At 32.6% G+C, this 27,355-nt stretch overlaps 1 protein-coding gene across 3 annotated transcripts; it reads left to right on the top strand.

Annotated features, from left to right (window-relative positions):
* The first annotated feature begins 119 nt into the window (after positions 1 to 119).
* On the top strand, positions 120 to 27,355 carry CPSF2 (cleavage and polyadenylation specific factor 2). Of its 3 annotated transcripts, none has more exons than XM_003756140.4 (15): positions 121 to 297; positions 6,204 to 6,386; positions 7,688 to 7,847; positions 7,934 to 8,039; positions 9,704 to 9,833; positions 10,734 to 10,849; positions 11,708 to 11,895; positions 12,766 to 13,056; positions 15,362 to 15,462; positions 17,838 to 18,038; positions 20,902 to 21,054; positions 21,389 to 21,614; positions 23,071 to 23,370; positions 25,580 to 25,714; positions 25,996 to 27,355. In XM_003756140.4, the coding sequence occupies exons 2-15, from the start codon at positions 6,238 to 6,240 to the stop codon at positions 26,086 to 26,088; spliced, it is 2,349 nt and encodes a 782-aa protein (XP_003756188.1). In that variant the 5' UTR covers positions 121 to 297; positions 6,204 to 6,237; the 3' UTR covers positions 26,089 to 27,355. The 3 variants fall into 3 exon arrangements, with proteins under 3 accessions (XP_023357092.1, XP_003756188.1, XP_031808154.1); XM_031952294.1 differs by lacking the exon at positions 121 to 297 and adding an exon at positions 447 to 574; XM_023501324.2 differs by lacking the exon at positions 17,838 to 18,038 and having other exon boundaries at positions 120 to 297.

The raw sequence follows: 27,355 nt of genomic DNA on the forward strand, positions 1-27,355 counted from the left end.
CAGTGTAGCTTGTGCGGAACTTCCCCAGACTGGGTCGATTCACTCTTCCTGCACCGCACTGTGCCTCTTTCCCCCCCTTGAAAGAAGTGGTAGCTCCCAGTTCTCTCCGCCCCTCTTTCGCCCCGCCCCCCAACATGGCGGCTGCCAGTCAGCGCTTGCTGTTGGCGGGCAGTTGTGGCTGCTCCGGTTGCTGAAGGAGCTGCTGCTTTTTTCATCCGGGCCCGGACCTAACGAGGACTTGGAAAGGGAGGGAGGCAGGAAGGAAAGGCTAAGGAGTGCTGAGAGAGGGCCAAAGAGGTAAGTGATGGTGCAAAGAGGAGAGAAGAAAAATTGACCGGGAGAGTTGAGCTCCTGGGCCTCTGGGAGGACAGGCTCGCCTCGGCACTCGCAGGCAGGCGCCCCAGGCGTTTTCTTCTTCCTGATGCCCCCCGCGGCGACCGGCCTCGTGGTTCCTGGCTCCGAGGTTACTGAGCTCATCCCTACCCCAGCGATCCTGAACTGCCTCCTCGCATCCTCCCTCCGGGTTGGGAGAGTCTGCCTAGACACCTTTTAGCACTACCCGCCCCTCCCCCCGGTAAGAGGAAAGCCTCTTTGGGACCAAATTTGGCTTGTGTTTCTGCTTGGCCGCCACTTCTGGCCAGTAGGGACTGTCCGTGCCGCTTTCCTCTTTAGGGTCTCCAGGCTGACTCCCTCCCTCTGGCGCCCGGCGCCCACTAGGTGGTGTTTGCTTGCTTCGCTGCATCTGTCCATTGTCACAGCCTTTTATTAGCATGTTGACTGCCTCTGTTGGCGTTACCTTGTTAACGTCGTTTTGACTTTAGGAGCGCATTTTTGAGGCTCCGCACCCCTTGCGGTGATGTAGACTGTAGCAAGTTAATCCGGGAGCTAGAGAAAGTTGAGTCTCCCGCGTCCCGTGGACCTTCGTTGCTCTCCCGCGCGTTGGGTTAACTTCTTGCCTGGCTTCGAGCCCAACTTACAATAGGCTTTTAATAAATGCATATTTTAGATGGATAATTTTCCTGTTTTTGTTATCCTTCTTGCATATGACTAACTCCCTGACAGCACATTATACACCTGCTGCCTGTAATGTTTTCCTCCCCGTCCCCTCAGATTTCACACTGATCAGCGGTTGTTAATCCGGGGTCCTCAGAACAGTCAGGGGATAGATTTCGGGAAGTCTTTGAACTCAAATGGGGAAGAAATGGGAAGAAAACGACATCTTTATTTCACTGACCTTGAAATTTAGCATTTTCTCCACTTATTAAAAGATATTTGTAGGCTTATGCCAAAGGGTCTATCTCACAAATTAGATTAAAAATCCCTGTCATAAATAAACATAGGTAACCACCTCCTTTTTTACCTGTTAGATCTTAGAATTTATTATTTCTGCTCGCTCCCTCTTAATTCTCCCCTTGTTATTGTCTCCAGCAACAGACACTTATTGATTTACACAAATGGGCAAAATATTAGTGTGGAGGGTGAAATAAAAATATTCATCCTTAAGGTTCTTTCAAGAATACATGCTCTTTACTCACAGTAAGGGTGTGTGAGCGGATAGAGCAAGTGTTGTTCCCATTTTATAGATAAGGAAACATGCTCAGAGAGGGTAAGTGACTTTTGGGTGGCTGCATATCTAGTAACAGCTGAGACTTTCTGTAATCCAATTTTTCTGATTCCATGTGTATTTTTGGTGGTTTATTTTTCCTATTACATCACAGTGATTTTCATGCACCGGGATCTTGTTCAGCTGAGGTTTAAGTGCTTAGTAATTTAAGGCAGGATAGACACTCATTAGCTGTGTGACCCTGGGTAAGTCACATAACACTGCCTCAGTTCCTCATCTATAAAATGAGGTGAAGAAAGAAATGGCAAACCACTTCAGGATTTTAAGTGGAATGTAGCCTTGTGTCTAGGGCAGTGATAGGAACTGATTCTGGAGTCAGAAGGTGGATTGATGATTTTTTAAAAAATAAATTTGTATTGATATTTTTTGTTTTTTACACAGTCAAAATTTCTCCCTGTATTGCCCCTCTCATTTTCTATTAGCTGTCTCCTGTAACAAATAATTTTTTTTTTTAAGGAAACAGAGGAAGAGGAACAAAATTAGCAAAAAGCAATCAAGATATCAAAAAAAGGCTGAAAATATATGGAGTGTTTCACATCTGTTCATTTTCCTTTTCTGCTATAGAGTTGGAGGGGGGAAGGGAGATAATTTCTCATATCTCCTTTTTAGGAAATATATTTTTTTTAGTTTTATAATGCTCAGTTTCAGTTATTTTGTGAAGGGAGTTCTTTCCGTTTACACTCTTGTAGCCATTATGTATATTGTTATTTTGACTGCTTACTTTGGTGTGCCTCAGTTAATGTATTTCCATGCTTCTCTGCATATTTGTCAGTTCTTTCCACAGTAATATTCTATTATATTCACATACTATAATTTATTTAACCATTTCCCAAATAATGGGCATCTCCTGTGTTTCTAGTTATATTCTACCACAAAAATATTGCTATGAATTTTGGTATGTACAGAATCTTGCTTTTTATTATTAGCCTCACTGGTGGAATCTCTGGCTCAGACGTCATGGACATTTTAATCTCTTCATTTGTATAATTCCAAATTGCTTTCCAGAATAGTTGTACTGATTCACAGTTCTGTGAAACTGTGTACTAGTATACCTATTTTCCAATAAGTCATCCAACATAAACCATTCTTATTTCTTATTATCTTTGCCTATTTGCAAGGTGACAGAACATTGTTTTGAATTGCATTTCTTTTATTAATGATCTGGTTCATTCTTTTTTGTGTTTGTTATTAGTGTGTAATTCTTTTGGGAACTATTTTTATCCTTTGATCATATATATTGGAAAATGACATTTGGCACATGGGAATAGTTTTATCTCTTTTCTTTTTGATTTTAATTTCTTTCTCTTGTCTTATTGTTATTTCTAGCTTAGAAGTAAAATTTACATACTCATAGCATCACATCAAATAATAGTAGGAAGTGTAGGCATCTTACCTGTAACAAATTTATGAGTATATAAAATGTTTTGCATGATTTCACATGTATAATTGATATCATTTTACTTGCCTTCTAAGAGGGTGGGAGAGAATTTGGAACAAAATTTAAAAAGAAAAGAATGGTAAAAATAAAGAACACTTAATAGAAAAAATTAAACATGTAATCTAAAAATGAATTTAGATACTAAAGCATTTGAAGCATGAGTTTAATATTGATAATAATTTGTTTATGATTTAGCATAATATTATTTCCTTATTTATCTCTTTATTTTGTGAATTTTTGTTTTTCCTTTACCTAAGGCACAGTAAATTTTGTCCCAATCCTTCCCAATCTTTATTGTGTATATTACTCTGTTTTTCAGGTGTGTTTGTTTTAAACAATTGTGGGAGTTTGTTTCTTATCCAATATGTTAACTCTTTCATTTAGTTAGATTGGTTTTTAATATCTTAAGTTTTAAAGTTATGAGAGGTTTATATTTTTCTCCTTTAATTTCTAATATTGTTTTTCTTAATGAACATTTTAAAATAACCTCTTTCTCTTTAAGTACTTAAAAGTACTTTTTCTTTCTCTTCAGTTATTTTTGCTTAATCTTTTTTTTTTTAATTTTCTGTTTATTAAAAAAAAGAAAGCAGAAGAGAAAGAAAACAAAAAGCAGAACATTCCCCAGCAGATCATCAGGGAGGATTCAAAATTTATAACAATGAATTACATGTTTGAGAAACTATATATATATATATATATATAATAGTAGAAGAAATTATATTCACGAGTATCCATCTTTTCTTTGCTTCCTTGTAGATTGTTCTTTTGTTCTCTTGTTTGCACACTTTTTTTTTTACTTTTTTCTTTTTTCCCCCCTTGCATCCCTCCTCCATCTCTCTCAAAGCGAGCTAAAGTACAGATATATTTGTATATAGATATAAACACACACATAATATATACATTCAAACCCACCCACATACATATATCTATATGCATACAAATTTAGAGCATATGCATACATATCCTCAAGATTTAACCATATGTAAACATGCATCTAAAATTATTAGTATGGCTGATGTATGATGTAGATTTCTATCCTGATTGAATCTTTAAGTTTGACTTTGTCTAAGATCAATGATTACTAACCATACTTTTATTTTTCCTAATAAATTCTATTCCTGATTCTTGTAGTGTTTGTGTATTTCTCTTCTTTCCAATCCCTGCTAACTTTTCACTTTAATTCTGTTCTTTAACTTGCCATGCTATTACTTAACCTCTCCTAACCTGTGGTTCCCTCCCTCCCCACTATCCATCCCCCCCTTATTTCTTTATAGATTTTGGAAAGTTGTATACCTTTAATGGTATATATGTGCTTAATCTTCTTTAAAGTAGTTCCCACAAGTTTCTTCCTCTTACCCTCATTAGCGTTCCATTAGTATCATCCTCCTTGTTACCATTTTAACCTTAGTTTAAGGTTTATCTTAATTCCTTTTTCTTCATTTTAAAAAAAATCTGGTGTTTCAATTCGTTCCCTCTTTTTTCCTTCTTCCCTTCTTCAATTTTTGATTTGTTTACTTTTTTCCAAAAAGGATTTTTTCCCTCACATTCTCTTTATTCTCTTTTCCTTCTCTTTAAGACTTTGATTCATGGTCCTTATATTTTTTTTATTTTGTCTTCTTTGTAGGCTTAAAGCTTCAAAATTAACTTTTGAGTTTTTATCTTAACAATTTCTATGCTGTAGCGTTGTGTCGATTGTAAACCTCTTCCCTTCCTTTTTTCTAATATGCCTGACTTAGAAGTATCACTTTCTGCAGGAGTAGGAAGAAATTGAAGTTCTTTATTCATTTTGTCTCTACTTATGTGTGTCTGTTTTATTTCTCCCCTCCAAAAAATTGTAAACATTTTCTAATTTTAATTTTGTACATCTCTGATATTATTTAACCCAAAAGTAGTAGGCATTTGGTGGTAGTTGAATTTAATCATTTGCAATATACTGTTAGGAACCATTTTATGACCCTTTTTGTTGATGACTTGCTGATTGCAAAACATTGAAAAGCCTCTTATATAAAATTTCTCAATTATTCAGTAGGGTTTGGGCTGACTATTAGTAGGAAAAACTAAGAAAATAAAGAATTCTAATTTCCAAAGTAAGATAGGCAGGTGAATTGACATTAATACTCATTTATCAAAGGGTTTGCATCTATGGCCTGGAAATTATTTTGACTTTAATTTTCTGTGTACATAAGTTCTAATATACTATAAGTTTCTTGAGGGCAGGAACTAGTTTGGTTTTCTTTGTAAACCAGAACCCTAATAGAACATGATAGTTTATAAATGCAATTTAAGTATATCTAACAAATTATCAGAATGATCTTATCCTTTAATGTAGTCACTTTGGAAATTATCCACTCATTATAGAAACTCTGCTCAGCAACTTCCGGAATTATTTGAGCCAGATTATAAGCAAATCAGCCCTACTACTTAACCACTTATTTTTCAGGAATGAGTGTTTAAAAATAGTATTTTCCAGCTTAAACTTATTTATCTTAGACTTCAAATAACTTTTAGTTATTTCAAAATATTAGTACCAAACTTTACAATGATTGAGGATATTTAAAAGGATTGACTGTGATTTATGGTAAGTCACTTTAACTCTCTGCGTTTAGTTTCCTCATCTCTAAATAAAGGAGTTGGAAAATAGTCTCTTCTTCCAGCTTTGATTCAGTGGTTCTGAAAGGAATTCTAAAAAAGGAAATCTAAAAATGTTTTGAGTAATGGCAGTCACAATCATTGGACTCATTGTTAAATCATAATTTATCACTTTGTAATTATATCTTTTGTGAGGGAAATAATAGCCAGTTTATTTTTTGTCTAAATGAGAGAAAAATGGCTTAAAAAGATAAAATACTGGTTAAATTGGAAATGTTTTGTAAAATTATTGGGAAAGGCCAAGGTTTTAGCCAAAAAAAAACAAAACCCAAAATCTTCTTTTCACAAAAACTTTTGAGAAGACAACTGTGTATTTATTGGTGATATGATGATAATGATGATGATGAAGATAATTGGCAGTTGTGCTTTTGCACAGCAATTTTAATATGCGATCTCAAATGTTGCCATTAATTTGCATGTATTTACCAGTTTGATAAAGACTTCAGTTTCATTGTCAGATAAATTTCTAATGGTATTTTCTTTCTTTTGAAGGAACTTTTCTGTTTGCTGACCTTGGGATGCAAAAATGACATCTATTATCAAACTAACTACCCTCTCAGGGGTGCAAGAAGAGTCTGCACTTTGTTATCTACTTCAGGTTGATGAGTTTCGATTTTTATTGGACTGTGGCTGGGATGAACACTTTTCAATGGATATCATAGATTCTCTTAGAAAGTAAGTAATTGCTAGTCTATACTTTAGTATTTTTTTTTTTTTTTTGTTATATGTTAGCACTTTTTTTTGTATAATTCAAAAATGTTTAATGTTCTTTCTGATTGTACTCATGATAAAGGGTAAATTAGATATTTAAAATTTAGGCCTTAGAGTGTTAAGTACTTTCGTTTTTCTACCTTTAGGAGAAACAAATCATAAGAAAGAAGTTCACGTCAGAGATTTAGTGAGAAATCAAAAACTTGAGTATTCTAGGGTCAGGATACATCCAGCATAATATCCTATGCTGGATTTTGTTGTTCACTTGTGTTTGACTCTGCTACCTCTTTGGGATTTTCTAGGGAAAGATACTGGAATGGTTTGTAATTTCTCCAGCAACTGCAATATTCTAAGATGAAAACTGGTGTTTAAAGTGATAACTAAGATATTTCAGGATTCTAATCTATCAAAGAAAGACAAAATTCTTTTCGCTATTTATTAACACAGTAATACGTGGGGTTTTTGTTGTTGTTGTTGTTTTTTAATGATGTTTGACAAGTAGAAGTTGGGGGAGGAAGGGAGTCTTTTCTGATTTGACTTAATCAGCCAAAATAACCCTTCTTCCAAACATCCCTGTTAATTTGAGATTTTACCATAACTGGGTTTTGTCAGTCACCATCCAGAATACTGAATTAAAATCCATAGCAAAGCTGTAGATAGAAATAGCATTAACCCTTGAGTACCTGCCAAAGTTCCAACTTGAAAATGTGAATCTTAAACAGTAATACATAGCTCAATCACAATTAAATTCACTGTCCAGATATCCCCTTTTTAAAATCATTGTTTTTGAGCATTGTATTTTAGGTTATGTTTATAGGCACAGGCTATTCCATTACCATTGGTAAAGGAAAACAAGATAGCATTATGATTGACATCCATGATCCAATTTTTCCTTTTAATTATAACCTATCACAAAATGGGATTTGGGGGATTGCTAATAGTCATTAGAATTGATTCCTTTTTTTTTTTTTAGTACTTTCATCTTATTTCTTCTTGGGAATAAAATAATTATTACTTAGATTTTTAAGATCCTTTCCACTTTATAGAGACCCTTTCTTCACAACACTTCTATAAGATATCTAGGGCAAGTATTCATTTTACTAGCTACAAAGCTGAGACTAAATGACTTCCTCATGGTACTACTCAGTTAGTAAGTGACAAAACTTGTATTTGATCCCAAATTTCCTTACTACAGATTTATTCTTTTTATTACACTATACTACCCCTAATAGATGCCAGAAACTAATCATTTTGTATTCTTTTAGACATGTTCACCAGGTAGATGCAGTACTGCTCTCTCATCCTGATCCTCTCCATCTTGGTGCACTCCCATATGCTGTTGGAAAATTGGGTTTGAATTGTGCTATCTATGCAACCATTCCTGTTTATAAAATGGGACAGATGTTCATGTATGATCTTTATCAGGTAAATTTTGTTTTATATTTTCAAATTTTTAGCCCTGACAATTTTTTTAAATTAACATTTTGTTTCTTTGTGGGTTGCTCTTTTAGTCTCGTCACAATACAGAAGATTTCACACTCTTTACATTGGATGATGTGGATGCAGCTTTTGATAAAATACAGCAACTCAAGTTCTCTCAAATTGTGAATTTGAAAGGTAACAACTGTTGGAATTAAGGGGAAAATCCAGCTTTTGCAATAAAACTTTCTCAGTACACTAAAATTTGTTACCTCTGGGAGTTAGAGAAAGTTTATCCAAACAATAGACTGTCCCAAACTAATACCAACAAAGATGATCACGTCAGACCTTATGATGGAGTTTTTTTTAAGTTTGTATTTGCTTAATGAAGTCAAGTAGTCATAACCGGAGTCTGTTGTATACCGAACAATGGCATGAGGCACTGGAGGGGATATGGAGTATAAGGGTCTGAGAGGAGATAATAAGGATTTTTAATACTTTTAGTTTTCATATCACAGTAATTTCTTATTGTCTCTCCAGATTTATCCCTCTCTCATGACAAAGGAAAAGACTAAACCAAAAATCTGATGCTGAGAATGTATCTAACAATGTTTATACAGCAGTATGTTTGTCCTGGTAAACCTTTCCCTTTAAGCTGTGAGGGAAAACTTGTGTTTTATTATCTGCCCTCTAGGACCTTGGTTCGTTTTTCAGTTGCTGAACACAACTTTCTTTTAGTGATCTTTTTTCATTTACATTGCAATTGTCATAGTGTAGATGTCCTTTTTGGATCTCCTTATTTTGCTATATCAGATTGTATAAATCTTTTGAAGTTTCTCTGAATTTCCCATATTCATCCTTTCATAGTAAATTATGATTTTCTATTCATATATTTTGGGTGTTTTTTGCATGTATGTTTTGAATTTACAAAATATAAGATATTGTTCTAACCCTAATTTCAGCTAAATTGCTTTACACTTTTCCCAGCAGTTCATGACAAACAGGTATATATATTCTGGAGTTTATCAGACACTGGACTAGTTTTCTAAACTGCTTTTGATTTACTTTTTAAAAATAACTATTAAATTGTCTTTATGGTTACTGCTTTATAACAGTTTGAAGTCTGGTAATGTTATACCTTTTCACTCATACTTTTTCTCCTTTTTCTCTTGACAGTCTTGTTCTTTTGTTACTTTAAATAAATGGTGTTATTTTATCTCGTTCTAAAAAGTATCCCCTCTGTAATTTGGTGTAGCTCTAAATCTTCATATTAGTTTAGTTAATATTGTCTTTTTTTTAATATTCATATTATTCAGCCACAGATCTTACTTTATTTCTTTAGAGAATATTTTGTAGTTGCACCCAAGTAAGTCTCCTATGTCTGGTTAGTTAAACTTCAAGATATTTATTCATTTTGTAGTTTTTTTGAATCATGTTCCTCATTTTCATTAGTGTTAAAGAAATTCATATTACTTATTTTGAGAGGCATTGTTTCTGGTTTTTTCTTTTGCTTCTCTTATTTACTGCTGTTCCTGTTTTCCTTTAGCAAATGATTGTGAATTTTTAGCTAGAGAAGAACAGTACCGATGTCAGGGAATTCTTTCAGTGATAATCAGAAGAAATTGGTCCCTTAGGACAGGGGGTTGTTGCTAGTGGTCTGTTTTTCATCTGAGGAAAATTTCTCCTTGTTTTGGAACCCAGTTTCAACCTTAAATAGTCACTATGTGGGGAATTTAGAAAAAGATTGTAATCTGTACTGGCAGATCCCTGAGTCACCTACTCAATAATCCCATATTCCCAAATGTGTTGTCAACAAAGTCTGAGTGTTATCCTTTTTTTCCTTTTTTTTTTTTTTGATATAGGCAAAGGGCATGGTTTGTCCATCACACCTCTACCAGCTGGTCACATGATAGGAGGAACAATATGGAAAATAGTCAAAGATGGAGAAGAAGAAATCGTTTATGCTGTTGACTTCAACCACAAGAGGGAGATGTATGTATATCAGAACAAGAAGTTATAGAAATGCAATTAGATGTGCTTTCTAATTTCATTTTCATGTAGGTAGAATTAGTTAAAGGTGCTTATTTAAACTAGATTCAGTTCTTTTGCCTAACTCTCTGATATTAGATTAATTCTTAAGCATCAGATGTCAAGAATCTTAACTACAGAAGGGCTTTTCTTATATTCAGAATGATTCTTATACTAGTTGATTTTTTTTTTTCTCCCATACTCTTAACTTTCCAGAAATAAACATTTGAACTTTTGGTTGGGAGAAAGAGGGGAAGGGGCTCTGAAAATTGACATGGCTATTTTCAGTGTGTCACATGCTCTCTATATCAGAATTGTCAAACTAAAGTAAAAATGGCTACTAAACAGTACCTTAGGACCCTTGAAGGCCACATATTGACATAGAAAACAACATTTTACTACTATCTGGGTTCTATTATATTTTTATTTATTGTTAAATATTTTCTAATTATATTTTAATGTCATTTGAGCTGCACTTTAGGGTTAAGAACTTGTGTTTGACACCTCTATTCCATATAATAGATGTTCCTAGAAGTATGGCATATATGTTGAATTTTTACCAGTGGGTGATTTTTAATGCTTGCTACTTAAAGGAGCCTTGTGGTTCTATTTTGTTGTATAAAATGTTACCTTCCATCTTAGCTGTTTTGTAAATGTTGATTTTCAAAATCAGATTTTCTTAAGTAGAATGCATATATAACACTACATTTATATCATCATTATAAAAGTATTTTAGTTTTAATTTGTTAAAAATTAATATTTTTCTGTGAGCATAAAAGTTGTAACTTTTATATTGGTTTGCATTTTTTTTTTGCATTCAGATCTCTTATATACTTATATTGAGAATTAAACTTTTATTTACAGTCACTTAAATGGATGTTCTCTGGAAATGTTAAGCAGACCTTCATTGCTTATCACAGATTCCTTTAATGCTACTTATGTGCAGCCCAGACGAAAACAAAGGGATGAACAGCTACTCAGTATGTATTTTGTTATACTTAAATCAGAAATAGAAGAAAATGTATTATAGAATAACTTTTCGTTAAATACTATTCCATGTACCTGCCATTTTTCATGGTGACAATTGAATAGACCACTTTAAAGGAAATAAGGTTTATGTGGGTTCTTCTTTTCTAGTGCTCTGTTATAAATCTTTGTAAGCATGATAACATTTAGCACAATAGTGCATTATAATTGATGGCTGATTCTACAGTCTTTGGATTATCCTCAGAAAATTTTTCATTTCAGGTTGGCTTTTCACCTATTACCTTGCACATTTCTAATTCTCTTATTAGTGTATTATAATGCTCAGAGAATTTTGACATTTTTCTAAATTATATTTTCTAGGACCATCTGCTAAACACACATACAATACCCCATATACATATCAGATATATATTTAAATTCTTTTATTGTACTATAATTTTGTTACATCAGATATTGTTTAAATGGGTTATCAGATCACACTGCAAGCCTCCTTGGTGTATAGATTTTTTTTCTGTTATTTTATTGCATACGACATTTCAAAGACCAACATATTTTTTACTGTACTCCATGTTGTTCGTATCTATTGATGCAAACAATTCAGTAATTTACTCATTCCATCTTGGGTTTAAAGAACCAAAGGCCAATATTTCATGATGTATTTATCTTAACCTCAATTTGACACTCAATTACCATGCCCTAGGGCCCTCAATTGCAATCAGAAAGAAAATGTTTGTTCTATACTTTCATATTTGCATACTGTAAACATGAGGATAAAAGGAAAGACAAAATTATATTTTCTTAATCCTGGGTCAAAGTATTATTATAAAAATGTTGTGTTCATATTTTTCTAGCAAATGTCTTGGAAACACTTCGAGGTGATGGGAATGTGTTAATAGCTGTAGACACAGCAGGCAGAGTTTTGGAACTTGCCCAACTTCTTGATCAGATTTGGAGAACTAAAGATGCGGGACTGGGTGTATACTCATTAGCACTTCTGAATAATGTCAGCTACAATGTAGTGGAGTTTTCTAAATCCCAGGTTTGTTTTATGTGATTATATGTAATATGTAATAAATGACAGTGAAGGTTTGAGATAGCAATTCAAGCTTGTGGAGATCTTTTGTTTTTGCTTTTTAATCAATTTGTAGTAGTATATATAAAAATGTTCTTGATTCAGATGTTGCTTTTAACTTGTTAGTTGTTTTTGTTTATGTTTATTTGTATGTTCATTGATTAATGAGATTTCCTTATTTTTTGAATGCTAAGAATCGAAGTTGTTTTCTTTTGGGAAAAGGAGATCACTTATGAAGTTTTAGACCACAGGAAGACATATATTTAGGGTTTATACTTTGCTTTCCTCTGTATATTTCTGGGAGATATTAAACAGTAAATTTATCACAATGAGGGTTAAAAGAACTAAAAACATCCAAATGAATTATATGAAAAATATGCTTAATAGCATCTGAAAATGCTGATTACTTCTGTGATAAAGTGTGTTGTGGTTGAAAGACCTAACATGAAATGAAACCTAGGTTCTGGAATTGGTTCTTATCTTTATGATATGACTTTGGCCAACTCAGGTTCTCTGGCCTCAGTTTCCTCATATGTAAGAGGAAGAGAGTTGGACTAGACTTATAAAATACTTTTTCAATATAATTAATTAAATTTGGCTTTAAATTTCTTCATCACAAAGACAAAAAAAAAAGAACATTTTATTTTTTCATAGTAAAATATTTAAGTTAATGGCATATTTGTAATTTTTTACATTGAAGGTATCTTTGGAGATTTTGGAGTAAAATATATATATATTTTTAATTGGAAATAGTTTGTGAACACTTAGTTTATACCAAAGCTAGATGGTATAGTTACTAACAGTTTCTGAATGGCTTACCTTTTCTTTTCCAATTAGGTAGAATGGATGAGTGATAAATTAATGAGATGTTTTGAAGACAAAAGAAATAATCCATTTCAATTTCGCCATCTTTCTTTATGTCATGGTCTTTCTGATCTGGCTCGTGTGCCTAGCCCCAAAGTTGTCCTTGCCAGCCAACCTGATTTGGAATGTGGATTTTCAAGAGATCTCTTTATTCAGTGGTGCCAGGACTCTAAAAATTCAATCATCTTAACTTATAGAACAACACCTGGAACATTAGCACGTTTCCTAATAGATAACCCTTCTGAGAAAATCACAGAAATAGAGGTAAGAGCTGTATCTATAGAATAAGTAAGAGTATAAGTTTTATCTAAAAACTTTTGAAATATGTCATATGTATGGATTACAGACAAATGTTATTTTAAAAAGAATTATTGACATTTAAGTATAATTTCAATATTTGTTGCTAAATATTTTAATTAAAAAAGCAAACAGAACAAAATTTATATATAAACTAATATCCATGTATGAAGTGTTATAGTTCAACTATATTATTGTGAAATAGAACTTATAATTTCCACTTCTAAGATAGTCTCATTTTTTTAACATCTTCACACATACAGAACAATCTTTATATTTATAATAATGACTGGAGAACCTTTAGAATCCAAAGTACCCTTCAAATCAACACATTAAAGTTATGTATAGTGTAGTTTTAATGTTTAGGATATTTTAATTGTATTCCAATTCTTTTATAATTAATTCATTTATGGCATATGGTTACAATAATGGTTACTGCACAAAAGGTTTCTCAGCTAACATTGTTTTATAGTAATTTGACTAATGCATTTTTAGCCAAACCTTACTATAAAGTTACAAAGTACTATTATGATATTGTTGAGTTGATTACATGAGTTCATATTGGATGGTTACTTTCTAAAAGGAAAGATTTTGTTAACGAATATATTGATATTTTGTTTTTATATTTGTTATTTTCCCCCTCTCCTATTCCCTAGAGGGCTATTCATTATATCAAAAAAAATTTTTTTTAGGAAAATGGGCGGGGGGGGAGGGAATCAACAAAACTGATCAGTATTCTATAAAATCCAAAATTATATGTAGTGTTTGATATTTCTAAATTCCCTTTCTTCAAGGAAGGAGCTATATTCTTTGGGCCACTTTCTGTGAATTGTGTTTTTTTGTTTTGTTTTGTTTTTACAGTGTCACAAGTCATTTTTCAAATTTTTTTTCCATTTACATTGTTATAATCTTTATGAATATTGTTTTCCTGTCTCTATTTGATTCATTATGTTCATGTAAGTCTTCTATGTTAATGGTTTATTATTTCTTAAGGCATAGTAAGATATCATTATGTTCACACACCATAGTTTGTTTGACTGTTCCCCAATACATACTTATTTCCAGTTCTTTGCTATTACAAAAAGTGCTCAACTCAGTTCCAGGTTGTTCCCCTGCTGGAGGTATTTGCCATCTGTAACATTTTACTTAATATTATCTTCAGTTTCCTAGAAACATGACATCAGGGTTTTTGTCTATAGCAACCAGAATATTTCATCAATTAGACTGCTTCATTCTTTGATTTTGTCGGATAAGGGAGTTTAATATATTTACTATTTCATTACAGAGCATTGCAGTGTACGAGGTATTGGAGTGAAATAAGTTTCATATAGCATATTTAGAAACTGCGAAAGACACCCTTTGAGGTTATAGTGAAAATTTGTGAAAATTGTTTACAATACAATAAAAAAAAAAGGGAATTATTGCCTAAATAAAATATTATGAAAGGAATGCCTTTTTAGGGAAAGACAGTAAGGTATAATTTTTAAAATTACTGCTATTAGAAATTGGGAGTATTGGGGTTTGGGGACTACTATTAGTTAGTTTTCTGGACTCATTTACCTAATTTTTCTACCTAAATTTTCTAACGGCTTCATGATTTTTATGCCCCTTCTAAATCTCATCTAGGAATATCTTAAGCATATTTAAGTATTAAATTATCTGAATTACAAGATTATTTTAAGAAAACATAATTAAATATCTAATCTGTGAGTGGTCATTAAAATAAGGCATCAGAAATTTAAAGTGAATTTTAAGATTCTAAAAGTTAGGTAGCATGATACAATGCTGGATTTAGAATCAGGCACCCCTGATTCTAGTGTCCCTTAGAATTCTTCATAGCTGTGTAATTATGGGCAAGTCATTTAACTTCTCTGGTCTTATTTTGCTTATCTGTATTATAGGGATCATAATACCTACAGTACCTACTATATATGATTATGAGGATGAAGTGAAGTTTGTCAAGTGATGTACATGTATTAAAAGATTAGGTAAACATCAGCCTTTATTTTGTTAAACCACAAATGGTTATATTAGTTGTAGAAGAAAATTGATAACCTGTGATTTTTATACAGTTTAGTTAGGTTAAAATTTCTTTGGTGCCATGATAATACAGTTTTTGCTATTAATGTAAACAACACCAGAATCTTAAATGTAATGAACTATTGAATAATTTTGGAGAAAAAAAATTTAAAGATCACTCTTCTTCCACTCTCTCATCTCTCTCAAAATTGATAATAATTCTTTGATATTTTCTTCAATCATTCTGTTATAGTTGAGAAAACGTGTGAAACTTGAAGGAAAGGAACTTGAAGAGTATCTAGAGAAAGAGAAACTGAAGAAGGAAGCTGCGAAAAAGCTAGAACAGTCAAAGGAGTAAGTTACTTAAAAATTTTTAAACTTTTCAGTTATTACTTAACATCTTTGATATATAAATCACCTTCATTTTCAAACATACACTCAGAAAATGATTCCCTTTAATAGCATACTCCAAACTTTTTCTGATCATGCACCCTAATATGTGTATATTTATTTTTAAAAATATTACTACAGTAATAAACATGTATACTATAAACCTGACACAAAAATAGAAATTATAAAAGGATAAGATAAAGATGGATTCTTCAGTTAGTAGGGTATTACTGAAAGTTGAGTTAGTATAGTCACGTGATCAATCTGTGGTTGGGGAAAAATCACTTGGTGACTGGGTGAATGATAATTTGGTGAAGAGAGAGATATGTGACAGGTAGAGCAATTAGTAGACTATTTTATTAGTCTAGGTGGATTTTGATAAGAGTCTGAAATAAGGTAGTGTCTATATAAGTGGAAAGAAGAAAATAGATGTGAGAGATGTTGTTTATGGAAGCAGAAACAACCAAACTCAGTAACTATTGGGATAGGTGGATATATTCAGAGTAAAAAAAGGTGGTCATTTTTATTATGTTGGCACAGTTAGTGTTGTTGTTTGGCCCTTCATTCTTGAAGTCAACTGTTTCATCAGGGAGGTGCTGCTGTTTCATACTAGTGAATTGGATTTGAAGGAGGGAGGGCTGTACGTAATAACCGAACTCACTTTCTCCTCCAGTACCTCTGGGTTCGATGACCAGATATAGATCAGGATGACAGGAAACAGCCCTGGATGCCTGAGAAACCTTGGCCTTTTTAAGCTCAAGTCTTTAACAGGTCTCAGTTTGACTCAGGCATTTTCTAATGTTGAAGCATCTTTATGTTTTGGGTATAAATCCAACTTGATTATTGTGAATAACTATTTCAATATATAGTATTATTTAGTATATTCAATATTGTAGTATTTTTGCCAGGATGATATGTCACTTTTAATATTGGTTCTTAAAAATCTTACTATAGGTCACATTAGACAAAGATCTTACATCAGAGAAGTACTAAATTAAGGCTTAAATTTTTCTCTTGACTTTGTTATTGGTATCTTAGAAGGAAGATTTATCTTTTACACAGTTGAAGCTTATACAGTTGAGCCAGCAGTGCTATTTCTATGATCTCATTACCTGATTAATCAATGAATATTCCTTCAGTTCTTTAAGTTTTTTATTTCTTTAAGGAGTTTGTTTTATCTGTGATTCTGCAAGTATTCAATTAAACTTTGGTAAATTGACTGCCAGATATTTTATAGGGCACTGACTTCCCTTCTGGCTTTTGGTACAGTTCTGTAGAAAATGCTATTTATTTTTGTGTTTCTTTTACAACCTGCAACTTTTTTGAAGCTGTTAATTTTCTGGTCCATTTTATCCTATCTATCTATGCTGGTTCTCTAGCATTTTAAGAAAACCATCATATTATAAGTAAATAGGGATAGTTTTATCTTCTTTTTACCATTCTTAATTTCTTTTATATTCTTCTTTTTGCCAGCCTTATTACTATCACTGGTATTTCTAGAATAATACCACCTGGATTGAACCTGTGATATCACTGCTTATTTTTGTATTATGGGAATCAAACCTAAGTAACTCCTAGAGTAGAAAACTCCTATGCATACAGGTTGGCACCATCTGTAGCCTTTAGGATTTTGGAGAATGGCCAGGAGCCTTGAGAAATTAAGTGTTTACGCAAGCCAATATGTATAGAGAATTGGGACCATTTAAATAACAGAAGGGAGAGAAAAGGTGTCCTTGATTTACTCCAATATTAATTGGGAAAAACTCCTAGTTTTGTCCCATTTCATTTATTTCCAACATCTAGTTTTATTTAAGACTCTTTTCATTGTATTTTAAAAGATTGCTCTATATTTGTGTTTTGCAAAGTTTTTAGCATAAATGAGTATTGCATTTTGTCAAAGGATTTTTCTGTATTTTTGGCATGTAGTTTTGGATGTTTTTGTTTTTAATTTGATTAATTAAATTATTTTCTAATATTGAAGCATCTTTACATAATCACTTCAATATATATGAATGTAGTATTTTTGCCAGGATGATATGTCACTTTCAATACTGGTTCTTAAAAATCTTACCGTAGGTCACATTGGACAAAGATCTTACTTCAAAGAAGTACTGAATTAAGGCTTAAATTTTTCTCTTGACTTTATTATTGATATCTTAGAAGGAAGATTTATCTTTTACATAGTTGAAGCTTATACAATTGAATCAGCAATGGTATTTCTATGATTTCATTACCTGACCACCAATGTGTTAATTATTATATTTTTGACCAAAAAAATTAGAATTTGAAAGCAATTGTATTGTTAAAACCTTATAGTCTATTTTTCAATATCATCTCAGGGCAGATATAGATTCTAGTGATGAGAGTGATGTTGAAGAGGATATTGACCAACCATCAGCACACAAAACCAAGCATGATTTGATGATGAAAGGTGAAGGTAGCCGAAAAGGAAGTTTCTTCAAACAGGCTAAAAAGTCTTATCCTATGTTTCCTGCCCCAGAAGAAAGAATTAAATGGGATGAGTATGGAGAGATAATCAAGTATGTGATTGAAACAAACTTTTCTTTTACTTAGCAATGAAAGTATTAAGTATACTGGACTGTAAGTCTGAAAGAATGATCTGAATCTAATGAAGTTTATTTCTTATTTTCTGTTTAATGTATTAATTTTTGAGATCTTAGTCTTTAGATCTAGAAGTCCCCTAAGTTTGATCCCCTGGTACAAATTGAGAGAGCTAAATATAAAAGAGGTTAAATGATCTGTCCAGCATTACAGAGATTCTAGTTACACCAAAGTGCCTCTGAAGTAGAAGTTTTGGAAAGAGTTCAAAGAAAATAATTAAAACTCTGAAAATAGAACATATTAAAAAATATTTAGAAAAAAAGCGATAGGTGTTGGAGTGTGTTAAATTGCATATAAAAAATGATGTTCAGTTTCCAAAAACACTGAAGATAGGATATGGAAATTATGATCATTATTAGAGGAAGATAAACTTAGCTCAGGAAGAACTAACTCCCTATAGGGAAAATTGTTAAACATGAATTGTGACTGAAGATCATAATTTAGAATTATGAATGACCTTAAAGATCATCTCATTCATCTCCTTGCCCCACCCTCTTCTGCACACTCCTTTCATAGATGAATAAAGTAAGGAACAAAAAAGTTAAGTTACTTGCTGAAAAGTACATAAGGACAAAGCCAGTCAAGTGTTGTGAATATGCATTCAGGATTCTTATGCTATGCAGTGCTAATTTTTCTTTCTTCTTATACTTTATATTTAAACTTGATAATTAGTCTTTAAATATAAGATGTTATAAAGTCCTTAAGTTCAAAGACTATCTGTTAGGAGGATAAGACCAACACATAGCAGAAAGTGTCTGCTCAGGCCAATCCTCTTGATTTTTTAGATGAACAAATGGAGGCCTCGGGAGGTTAGGTGACTTGCCTACAGTACTAGGTCCATAGTACTAACTTTGAATAGTAGTTCAGAGAAGGGAGAAATTGAAATGTGTTGGAAGGCCAGATAGAATCTAGATAGCCAGAATGCCTTTTGGATAATGGTGAGAACATCTACGGATAGAGTCACAGAAATAGGGACTACACATTGTGTATAAGAAAATACTAGTCTGACTGGGAATAAGTTTTTGAGGACTAAATGGAAACTGAGTTGAATAGGTTGCATAGGGTCAGATGTTAAAAGCCTTTTAAAGCTTAGACTTAATATAATAGAGAACTCTTGATCATTATGAAGTTACATAATGGAAATAACAGTAAGAAATTTGGGTTAAGTGGAGAAGCTAGGGCTTCTAGACATTTCTAGACATGCTGGAAATCTGTGAAAAATAATTGGGTTTCTGAGATAATTAATACCTGGACTAAAGTATTGGATAATGGTGAGAACACCTGGATAGAGTCACAGAAGTGGGGACTACACATTGTATGTAAGAAAATACTAGTCTGACTGTGGATAAGTTTTTGAGGACTAAATGGAATTTGAGTTGAATAGGGTGCACAATGAAATGGAGATGATTTTAAAACATTTGGAAGGAAGAAACTATAGAATTTTGTGGCAAATTTGATATAGAGAATGAAGCACAGGTAAGTGTCAAGATGATTCTAAAGTTTTTATCCCAGGTTACAGTGCGCTTCAACTAAGATTGGAATATATGAGAAGAGAAATGAGAGATCAGAATTGGCAACTGCTTGGTGAGTCATCAGGAGAGAAGTAGGGAAGGAAGTCAGAAAAAGTAAATAGATTTTTCTAAGGATATGAGTATTGAGAAAAACTGAGGGTAGGAGCAACATTTTGTGGGGAGGCATGCTTAATTTTAGGATTAAAAAGACAGGAGAAGGAAAAAGAAGGGTCATGTTAAAGGGGAAGCAAGGAAGTACAAAAAACTAGGGGAGTTTCAAAAGGCTTAAGAGACATTGTGTAGAGCAGTAGAGAACAGCCTGCAAAGTCACTGTTTGACAAAATTTAAATCTTGCAAATAACTTGGAGAATACACTTTAATAAAAGAGAGTATAAGTAGAGTCAGTAAGATAGAAAATGTTTTGAAGGCTTAGTAGCAAAATTAAGGAGATAAGTTAGATGACAGCTAAAAAAAAGGGTTTACAGCGAAGGTATAAAACTAAAGATTTTTTTTTTTTAATGTGTTCTTTGTTTTATTTTGTGGGAACAGAATTCCTGGAAAAGGTAAAAAAAAAAAAAAATTAGTCTAGAACATAGGCAGAAGGGGTTAACTTTAGACAAGAAAAAATTTTCCTGAGCTGGAAGGAAAAGAGGAGACAACTACAGAGACAGTAATAGATAACATGACGGAAGATGAAAGTTGGAATCCTCATATCTTCTGGACTCAGACTTCTCTACAAAGGATAAAACAAAATCATGTGCTCAAAGTTGGGGAGAAGGAAGAGGTGATAACCTGGAGGCAAAAAAGAACTTTGCACGTCTCTAGTCCAACATCCTTACTGTGCAGGATTGCCCATGGTCATACTGGTAGTTATTGGCAGAGCTGCAGCCCAAACTGAGGTCTCCTAACTAAGCCAATATCTTTTACATAAATTTGAACCTGTTTTCTGAATCTAAATCCAGTTCTCTTTCCATACCTCACTCTACTTGTGCTAGATGACCTTGCATTGAAGGCAGAGGTGAAGTCAGACATGGTGATTTTAGATAGGTTGAAGGAAAATATGCCATGAGTACTTTCTGAGTTGTCATAAGTATTTTAAAACTCAAAAATGATAATAGTAAAAAAAACTGCAAAAACTTGCATTGTTTTTGAACTACACTCATATTTAGATTAAGGTACTTGAACAAATGTTACTATGGTGCCACTAGATAGCAATGGAATATTATCTTGCACATTATTGAACTGTTAATAGTGAGATGTTATTATTTAGACCAGAAGATTTCTTAGTGCCTGAGCTTCAAGCCACTGAAGAAGAAAAAAGCAAATTAGAATCTGGCTTGACAAATGGAGATGAACCTATGGATCAGGATTTATCAGATGTTCCTACCAAGTGCATTTCTGCAACAGAATCAATTGAAATCAAGTAAGTACCTCAGTTGTGTTTAAGAAAGCTGAAGTGGGGGAAATGATGGATATAAAAGAGAAATCAAGAAAGTTTAGAAGTCAAGTAGAAAACATACAATAACTTTAAAGAATTGTATTCTATTATTAACAGTGCATATGACCTAATTTATATCTTGCATTGTCTCCTTTCTTCTATCACAACAATAGATGCTTTTTTTGTTTTTTAAATTGGAATGAATGCTGTGTTCTGTTTGTAAATTGACGGTTTTTGAGAAATACCATGAACCTGGCTTAGGTCAAGTAAAAATTAGTTTGAGGAAGATAAGCATTTATTATTCTGCACTTTGTTACAGAGCCAGAGTTACTTACATAGACTATGAAGGACGTTCAGATGGTGATTCCATTAAAAAAATAATTAATCAAATGAAACCACGGCAGTTGATTATTGTCCATGGACCACCAGAAGCCAGTCAAGATCTAGCAGAATGTTGCCGAGCTTTTGGTGGAAAAGATATTAAAGTCTATATGCCAAAGCTACATGAAACAGTAGATGCCACCAGTGAAACTCATATCTATCAGGTAATTATACACTAGAATTTGAGCTATAGAGATGTAATACTTTTTTTGATAGGGAGAAAAGGAACCATTATCTTGATCTGAATAAAATAGTATAGATTCTCATCACAGGAGAATTCGACAATAATCTGTCTGTATCAATCCAGATTTTAAAAAATTACTCATATCTTGTTTTTACATCAGTTTCATTTTTGACTATATCCTGCTTTCTCCTCCCCTACACAGGGATTCATTCTTTATAACAAAGAATAAAAAAAGAAAAAAAGAAAAAAGTATTTCCCGAGTTTTCCTCATTTCCACATCCTTGGCTCCCCTTCAAGTCAAATTTTTTAAAAATTTAAGCCTGTGAATTTTTATATTTGTATAATTGGCCTGTGTGGAGAGAGGTTTTTAGGTAGAGATTTAGGAGCATATTTACAATAATTTTATATATATATATATATATATATATATATATATATATATCATTATATAATAGCATATTTAAATTATTTTCTCTTTAATTCTCTTCTCTTACCTGTCTACTTTTAACAAAATTCTCCAACTTTTTTCTTTCATAATTTAAGGAATATATATGTCTATGCAATTTTTTTCCTTCCTCCTGTTCTCTAAATGAGAAGAAAGTGCTAGTGTTTAACAGACATTATTTGTCAAAATGAACAAGGAACAAGGACACGAATGGACATACTGCATCCTAGGTTCAGAATTTCAAAGAAAACAAAATGTAATACTTACTTGATCTAACTGCAAGGTTTATTAAATATACAAACCACACATTCCTACAAAAGGATCTAAGAAAATATTCATATCTGTTTGTCTGTCATTTAGTGGGACTCTGTCATTTTTGATTGAAGAAAGAAAAACAGTACAAGTAACTACTCCTTGAAAGTCATACCATTTCTAGGCAAATAGCTAGACTGCTAGCTGCATACTGAGTAGACAAAAAGTTTTTTGTATCCTCCAGTCCAGGAGAAGAAAAGCCTTGCCCCTGACACCAATCATGATTAGCTTAGCGCTAGACAAAGGGATTTGGAGACTTTCTTTGGGGTAAGAGGCTGCATTGATGGATATTCATTAATTATTCTACCTTGTTCTAGAAATTCTCTAGGAAATGATCTAATTGTACCAAATCATTGTTATTATATAATACTAATACTTCAGTAGATCTACCTCTTAAAGGTGGCAGTTATCAGTCTGCCGTAGTAATAGTTACCACTCATACTGTTATTCAATGAGTTCCTACATTTAATCTTATCGTCTTGAGGTCTAAAGGTAGTTATGTATTTCTTTATTAATCAGATTTTCACAAGTATTCATAAGTATTATGTTTATAAAAATTGAATATTCTACAAAATGCTGTTTACTGTGCTAATATTATCATGTTCATTGTTTTTTTCTTTTTTTCTTTTCCAACATCCATTTTTTTTTTCAAAATCTTCTGTATATGATACATACTTAGGTGAGATTAAAAGATTCACTTGTCAGCTCTCTTCAGTTTTGTAAAGCAAAAGATGCTGAACTAGCTTGGATAGATGGTGTCTTAGACATGCGAGTTTCGAAAGTAGACACAGGCGTTATTTTAGAAGAAGGAGAACTGAAGGATGATGGAGAAGACTCAGAGATGCAAGTGGATGCTCCTTCAGATGCTAGTGTCATAGCACAACAAAAAGCTATGAAGAGTCTCTTTGGGGATGATGACAAAGAAACAGGTGAAGAGAGTGAAATTATTCCCACTTTGGAACCTTTGCCTCCTCATGAGGTAAAAAAAAAAGTTTATACTGTTTCTCTTCTTAATGAGTTCTTTCATAAAGTTATAGCGATGGTTCTAATAATGTTTATATAATTTTGTTTCAAGTGTATAAACTAGTAAATATGTTGCTCAAGAATGTTCCTGTTAAGTTTTGTTTGTAAGCTGAATCATTTTTTAAAAATCTGATCATTTTAAATGTACCAGGACAATTCTGTCTTTGATTTATATTTTCCTCCATAGTCTCACAACAGCACATATAGCAGAGTTCTAGAAAGCCTTTAAGTGCGCAGGGGAGAGTCATATGAAGTTCAGCTTATTGAAATTCAGAGAAACTCATCACTCAGTTTAGAAATCAGGTGATGAATGTTTTTGGTGAAGCAACACATAACACTGTTTAGACTTAGCGGGAGAATCTATGCTGATGGAATGGTTGCTTGTGAAGCTAAGTCATCAATATTTTAAAAAACTCTAGTCAATAAATTTTTTGTAAGGTGAAATCATCTAATCTTTGTGTTTTTAAATTGGAGTTTTATGGTACTGGTTTGCTTAGGGTTTGTTGAAAATGGAGGCTCCCCAACATATACAAATTGACAGGAAAATTTTTAGTCATTTGTAAATTGAATTTGGCATCTGAATTTGCTGATACTTCCTCTGATATATTACCTTTGAATTTTACATGGTCTGAAATGGTAATAACCAAGAAAGATTAGCACATATTTATTCCCATTGAGTAAAGAAGCATAGAGTTGAGAGACCTGGTTCTTATTCTTCCTTTAACACATATTACATGGGAGTCCATAGATAAATTGTCGATTTACCTCTCTGAGCTTTTTCTGTTGTTACCTCAGTTGTAGAACAGGAATAATATCCAATGTTTACTTTGCAATTTGTTTTGGGGATAACATGAGAATGTGTTTAAAATGCTCTGCAAACTTCAAAGCTCCAGTAAATGTCAGTTCTTTAATCATTCAACAAAACTTTAAATACCTCCTGTGTTCTAAGCATAGTCCCAGGCATTCAAAGAGTTGCAAAGTTCAGATAGGACATTATCCAGGCAGTCCAAAATGAAGAAAGATACAAATATAAAAATAATATGTGATATTATAAGTGCTTTAGATCATTATCCATGGAAAGTCTAAATGGGAAAGTCATTATTAACTAGAATAGGGATTCTTAACTTGAGGTATGTGAACTTTAAAAATATATTTTGAAAACTATTTCAATAAACATCATTTCCTTGGTAATTTAGTGTATTTTATGCATTTAAAAATATTTTGTGAAGGGATCCATGCACACAAAAAAATATTAAGAAGCCCTAGACTCGAGAAATCAGAGAAAGCTTCCCAGGTATGAGTTGGGTATTAAAGAATGAGTTGGCTGTACTCTTCTTAACTTCCACTTAATTGCCTTGTAAGTTGTTCTTGGCAATACTTTGTGAACATCTGTATGACTTAACCATGGGACATTTTTAGTCCAGTGGATGCATCATGATTAGATTATAGTATGTACCTCAAGTGTTCTTCTTTTGGAATTAATTGGGAGGAAAAACTGGAAAACCTCTTCCCCCTTTTACTTCTTTTAGGGTAATTTCATGCCCTACCCCACCTCCATCTCTCACCTCTCAACAACACTCATAGGGGAGTAGCTACAGATTGTATCATCCTGATTCTGATAACCAAGGCATCCATACACTGATCATCAAGGGCACATTCCTTTGAAAAGTGCCAGAGGACTATTAGCTTCATAGTGGAGATGGGGAATGAGTTTGGAGAAGGGAAGCACAAATATTCTTTGAGGCAGTAAAAGTGCTGGGAGCTTGAGGAGCTTTGAATTCTTATTCTACCTTTGATACTGATAATGCTGATTTATCTTAAAAGTGAGTGAAGTTGCTAAACATAATAGAACCCTGGCAGCTGTATTAGCAATGAAACATAATAAATAAGGTTTATTGTAAAGTCATTAAAAATGTGAAGTTCTTTGTTATATAAAAAAAAAATAAAATTCAGAATAACATGGGGAAACATGGTTTATTTTCTTGAAATCATCTCTCAAATAGAGATTTATAGAAAATAAATTAATATTAATAGATTATTAATAGATTCTATTATTAATAGAATATTTAATTAATGAATTAGGATTAATAGAAAATATTTGGAATTGTATATCTGGTATTTTGATTTTGATTTGCTTTTATTCTTCCTTGTTTGATCTTTTTAAGGTTCCTGGACACCAGTCAGTGTTTATGAATGAGCCAAGATTGTCGGATTTTAAACAAGTGCTGTTGCGAGAGGGAATCCAGGCTGAGTTTGTAGGAGGTGTACTTGTTTGCAACAATCTAGTAGCTGTCCGTAGAGTGAGTGTTTCTTGAAAATTTTGGAGGGGATAATTGAACAAAGATTTTAGAATCGTCTCAAACACACGCACGTGCTCATTCTCTCTCGTGTGCTTTCTCTTAACATTTTAATTCAGCAAATATTAAAGAAATGTCCACTTTGTGCTTGTATATAGCTTAGATTTCAGAAACATTATCAGGAAATGTGAAATTCAAAAGTAACTTTGATGTAAATTAAATTGAAGGTTTGGATTTTTTTTAATGTTTTATAAAACTAACTCCTTTTTTCCCTTCTTTCTTAGACTGAAACTGGACGCATTGGACTTGAAGGCTGCCTTTGTCAAGATTTTTATAGGATAAGAGACCTTTTATATGAACAATATGCTATTGTGTAGAGGACCTGTTATTCAGATGAATCTCTTTCCCCTTTCTAAGAAAAAAACAAGGAAGGGCACTTACTTTATTTTGTTGTTTTCCTTTGTTGTTCTGTAATTTATATAGAGAGAACTAGTCAGGAAGATAACATTTTAAGCCTAAGAAATTGTACTCAAGAAGTGAATAATGAAGACCATTTTGCTTAGTAAATCTTGAACATTCCTCCTTTTTGAATTTCAAATTGATAAATACCATAACTGTTATAATAATGGGCCCAGTAATTGACATTATTGGTTTTCTTTATAGATGAGCCCTATTTAAAAATAGGTATTTTTTTATTTTAACAGTAAAACTAGAGAAACAAGTTCTTGGACTCAGAGGGTATAAGTATGTTCATAAAAACCATTTTTTACTGAGTTAGTGCAAAATCAGCTTGGTTTTTATTTTATTTTTAGGAATGGGAAAAATGGGAAATTTTGAAATTAGGAAAGAACTGCTACTCAAAATGAAAAGCAATTGTTTTGATAAAATGGACTTTTGTAAATTGTCTGTTTAAATAAACAGCAGAAAATATTGTTGTACATACACTAGAACTCTTCCTCTGAACTCATTTTCACATCATACTTGCTCAATGCCTATGTTTCAAAGTGTCAAATTATTTTTATTGAGACAAATAACAGTTTTTATCTTTTCCTGTTTCAATGTTTTGGGTTTTTTTAAGTCAAATATAGTTTTGTCATTTGAATACAAGTAGCTCAAAAGAGTTATTTGTTGTGTGGTGAAATTCTGATTTTAATTTTATATGAAAGAGACAACCATTGAACATTTTTTTTTTAAACAAAATAATACTATGGTTAAAAAAAAAGTGTTTTTATTTCTTAAGCCTGCATACTTCCAAAACCCCCTAAGCAGCATGTAGATGACATGTGTCAGCATTAAAAATGCTACACAGGAGGCTAAGTAGTTTGTCTTTTTTGTGTTTTATAACTTTTTTGTGTTAGCCGCAAGATAACCAAAAAGGAAATGCACTGTACTTAGTTTATATTGAATTCAAATCATCTCATTAAGGAAAAAACATGTAATCCAGTGAGTTTTCCTAAGAAGTGACATAATTGTGACAGACTTTGGCATTTATTTCATAAGTTTGAGATCTAAATCCTATTCCTTACACTTAGCACTTTAGGTTGATGGGTTTCTTTTAAAATAAAACTTATCAATTTCCTTTTCAAGTATTTATAGAGCTACTCTGAAGATTCTTACTGCTAATGTAAAAGTGACCATGGTACT

This window comes from Sarcophilus harrisii, chromosome 2, assembly GCF_902635505.1.
Source record: "Sarcophilus harrisii chromosome 2, mSarHar1.11, whole genome shotgun sequence".
Lineage (NCBI taxonomy): Eukaryota > Metazoa > Chordata > Mammalia > Dasyuromorphia > Dasyuridae > Sarcophilus > Sarcophilus harrisii.